Genomic DNA, 4,499 nt, shown 5'->3' with positions numbered 1-4,499 from the left:
TATGTGTGTATTTTGAGTGTATAGAGAATAAGATGGAGAGAAATGAGGGTTTTAGGGTTTTAGGGGGGTTTAAGGGAGTATTTATACTCTCTTAAGTTCGTGGATCTAAGGCCCATCACATCCCTTATTTCATCGTTTCCCACCCAAGTTCATACTCTTCTTTATATTTAACTCTAATTAAATATTAACACACAATAACCACATAACTTTCCTTTATTTAATATTATAAAATTTAGGATGTTACAACAATCCTTAATTATACATCCTAAAGGGAACTCGATTAAGATGAAAAACATGTCGACTACATCATACTCTGTTGCGGTTTCTACTCTACATGCTGTAACAGGTTTATAGGTTTAATATTTATCATGTTTTCTATTACTTTTATGAAGAACTGATCAACATTAGCAAGCTGATTTCGAGTAGCTCGTGAAAGACTAGGCTCGTTTACACTCTAGTTAGGTTCGAAGTAGCACACGCAATCAAACAGGTTTATTCCAATTGCAAATTTGTAGTAAATCTAGGCACACACAAGCAAAGGAATCAGGACCAGAACACCTGATTCCTGATGACATGACATTCATATTCAATATTCCAACCAAAACATTGTTATGCAAAACAATGAATACTTCACGCACATACAATAAAAATACAAAATCTGATTAACCCAACTGTCGGTAGCAATTATACGCAACCGCAACCGAGACAGCAGCACCAATAAGAGCCAGAGCCGCATACGCGTCTTGACTCTCCCATGTCTCGAGCCATGTTGATGTTGGCATGGTGCAAACCTTGTGTTGTTCGGGTGCACCATTTTTACCAACATTAGTAGAAATCTTGTTCTTGATTCCTCTCTTCGTTCCACCAATAACCTTCCTTTCAAGGTTAAACTTCACTGCATTTTCAGGAGGGTTTGAAACCCGACAACAACCGCCATCTGCCGCCTGTGAACCATCCTCTTGAGCTTTCATTTGGTTTTCTTTTGATAAACCCATTTGTTCCTTGAAGAAAAATAAAATACATGGTTTTAATCATTGGAAGGTTGATAAACATCGAGTCTCGTATTGAATACATCAGTTTGTCGATCCATTGGTACCCAACTTAAGAAAGTTTGTAAACAACAATCCAAATATGTCTAGCTTCACATGGTCATCACATTTTGTTTGTCTATTTGGCCATGTTCATATCATATGTATACCAACAGTATCAATAATGTAATTGCCTTCTAAGCCACTTCACAATTTCACCTTTTTCAGTATGTTGATCAAGTAACATGGGTACATCAGCAGGCATAGTGCCCACAAACGCGGCGTTCAAATACAAATACATCAGAGAGCCTATTTGGATTATAAACCTCACATTTCTTACCAATATAACCGATGTGAAACAAGTCTCGTACCTTACAATGGTTTCAGTCCATATCAAACTAGCCAAATTATATTCATAATCGTATAAAATACTCAAAACAATCGTTCACAATTCAAAAGTCGAAACTTATCATAATCTATGATCAAACAATTAAACGTAACGTTCGATTCACCCAAAACCACTAGATCTCACCTCAAATTTGGTTAAATATATACACACCAACCAACCAACCCACCACACAAAAACACAGAAATACTATAACTTACACAGCTTTCTCGCCGGGCAAATATGAAGGCGATGACCCGCCATCGATATGTGATTTCTTCCGCTGAAATATCCCACTTAAATTGCTAACAAGCACCTTTTTCGTCTTCGGTTTCTGTGGTGGACTCTGCTTGTAGTTAGGTGTTGAAGGTAAAGATGGGGTCTGTTGCTGCTGCTGCTGCATTTGTGTTTCTTGAAGTATCAACGCTGCCGCCTCTGCCGCCTTCTTCTTCTCCTTCTCCCGCCACCTCTTCAGCTCCCCCTCCACCGCCCTCTTGGCGGCCTCGGCTGACTCAGCCCGCTTCAAAGCCGCATCAGTTGCCGCCTTCAACTCATCAATCTCCTTCTGTGTTGCCTCTAGCTTCTTCATAGCCTCTTTCTCACTAGCTCTCACAGCCTCCACCTGCGCCATTGCCGCCTCCACCTTCATCTCCGCCAGCTTCTCCGACTCCTCCACTTTCCTGCTCATCGCCTCGAATTCTTCCTGGGAAACAGTGATTTTGGACCCCGATTCAGATGTAGACGCGCGCGCAGCATCGGTTCTTTCTGATATTATCTTTATATCCTCTAAAGCTTTTAACTCGGCTTTTTTAGCTTCTTCAGCTTCCATTAACACAACTTTAAGTTTACTTTCAGCTTCTTCTAAAGAAACCCCCAAAGCTTCTGCTTCCTTCTTCAATTCTTCCGCTTTTGCCCTCATCTCTTCGGTTTCCAGTTTCGCGTTTTCACTTTCGGAAACCAACTGTTGAACAGTCTGCATCATTTCACCAGAAGCAGATGTGGCTTGAGCTTCTTCAACCAGCGCGTTTTCAAGCTCGGTTTTGCTCTTATTCAGTTCCAAATTTAGATTCCCGACAACAGCTTCGGTTTCAACTTCCTTCTGTTTCAGTTCCTCGTGTTCTTTCTTAACATTCTCGAGCTCGATCTTTAAATTCTCCAACAACTTTTTCAACAAGTTTTGTTCATCAACCGTCTTCTGTAACGATTCTTTAGCTTTATCGAGCTCTAATGTAACTTTCTTCAAAGAATCAAGATCCGAAGCTTTCACATTCTCCGTATCCGTTTGGAGTCTTTTGATCTCGGATGTCGTTTGTTCATATTGGGTTTCGAGATCTTTAAATGCCTGTGGGTCGAACCGTTCGCGTAAAGCAAGTAACTTTTTTTCAAACTTTTCAAGCGCTGCTTTATGTGCTAACTTCTCAACATTTTTCTCGGTGTACACGTTTTCTTGTTGTTGATGAGCTTCCATTACTGCAAGCTTCACCTGCTTGATGGTCTTTTGAACAGTTAAAATCTCCTTTGATATCTCACCGGCTCGATCCAAAGTAACTTTTTTTATAAGCTCGGATTCCGTTTCTTGTTTAATAGCAGCATTTTGTTCTTCAATTGCCACCTCACGATCAAGGCGGATTCTGTTTAATTCTTGTTTGGTAGCATCGAGTTCGGTAAACACAGTAGCATATTGTTGTTTTGTGTTCTCTAAATCTTGTTTCAAACCGCCATTAGCATTTGTTTCTCCAGTTCCAAATTGTTTTGCTTGGCTCGTTGCCGCCTCTGCGGCCTTGATTGCCGCATCTTTTGCCTCGTTAACGGTTTCAAGCTTTTTCTTTAGATCATCAACTGTTCGTTTTGCCCGTTCAAGCTCGGCTAGTGCACCGGTTTTTGTAGTTTCAGCACTTTTTAACTTTTCTTTTAACTTATATAACTCTTTTTGTGCCAAATGGAGCTTTGTTTCTTTCACCAGCACCCTCTACAAAAAAGTTGATAATTTTAGTACACGTTTGAAAAGTAATCATAACTATGTAATTAGTTCTAAAATACTAATAAAAAGGAAAACTTTAGCCATGTAAATGAACCACACGTTCAGTGAACCGTTCAGCTGGAAGTTTGTTTATGTTCTTTACTAATTAAATGAACAAACATGGGCAATTTTTCTCATTTTGTTAAACAAACGAACATGAACACATGTCACGTTTGTTTATTTATGTTCGTGAATGTTCGTTTATGCTCGCTCATTTAAATTCGTTTATGTTCCTTCGATTACTTTCACTTGTGTTCGTCAGTTTACATTTGTTTAAATCCGTTCCTTGATAAATTTATTTAAATTCTTGAGGCGCGTTACAATTTAGTATAGTCTTAATAACTTTATAGGCCGAACACATTTCACATTTACTTTTAATTGGTTTTAGCTCAATTACATTCATTAATCTATGTTCAGTTATTTTCATTCGTGAACCGTTCGTTTATACTGTTAATGAATGAACATAAACGAACATTAACACGGTAACATGTTCATTTTCTTAACGAACGAACACGAACAAGAAAACCCCGTTCGTCTAATAGTATGTGTTTGATCGTTTGTTAGGTTAAGGTTAAAGGTAAACATACGAACACGAGCATGCTTTGCTCGTGTTCGTTCGTTTCGTTTACAGCCCTCGAAACAATGTACCTCAGCAGACTGAGGCTTTATTTTCTTGATGGCAATCTTTTCACCCGAAAAAGCACCTTCACCAAAAAGATTTACAGCATCCTTTACAGACTGAAAAGGCGCCCGCGTGTCAATCTCCCCAACTTCCACTTTTGGAGAGTCGGTTTTGCTTTGACGGTCCTTCGCGACCATACTGTTTATTAATGGAAAGGAGCACGTTAATCATTTTACAAACGACATATAAATGACAAAGAAAAAAAAAGAAATAAAAAGAAGGCTAAAAGTTAAGATAGGGAAAACATATGAACTAATGTGTTAATGGATTCTTTTCTTACGTTGCTCTAAACACACCTCTTCGGGTCACTCAATCATAAGAAAGGTATACCGTATACACATAGGTTCTATTTATGGTATGAGCTAGTGGGACCCACAACTCTCC

At 38.9% G+C, this 4,499-nt stretch overlaps 1 protein-coding gene across 1 annotated transcript; it reads right to left on the bottom strand.

The window, feature by feature from the left end:
* Positions 1 to 1,427: 1,427 nt before the first annotated feature.
* LOC143560587 (WEB family protein At5g55860-like) lies at positions 1,428 to 4,499 on the bottom strand. The gene is made up of 2 exons (XM_077048863.1): positions 4,082 to 4,499; positions 1,428 to 3,382 (listed from the first exon to the last, which is right to left on the bottom strand). The coding sequence occupies exons 1-2, from the start codon at positions 4,250 to 4,252 to the stop codon at positions 1,631 to 1,633; spliced, it is 1,923 nt and encodes a 640-aa protein (XP_076904978.1). The 5' UTR covers positions 4,253 to 4,499; the 3' UTR covers positions 1,428 to 1,630.

The sequence above is a fragment of the Bidens hawaiensis genome, unplaced genomic scaffold (assembly GCF_021521415.1).
Source record: "Bidens hawaiensis isolate Kalapana, Puna unplaced genomic scaffold, B.hawaiensis_p1.1 tig00020413_1, whole genome shotgun sequence".
NCBI lineage: Eukaryota > Viridiplantae > Streptophyta > Magnoliopsida > Asterales > Asteraceae > Bidens > Bidens hawaiensis.
This window is presented reverse-complemented; position numbering and strand designations above follow the sequence as displayed.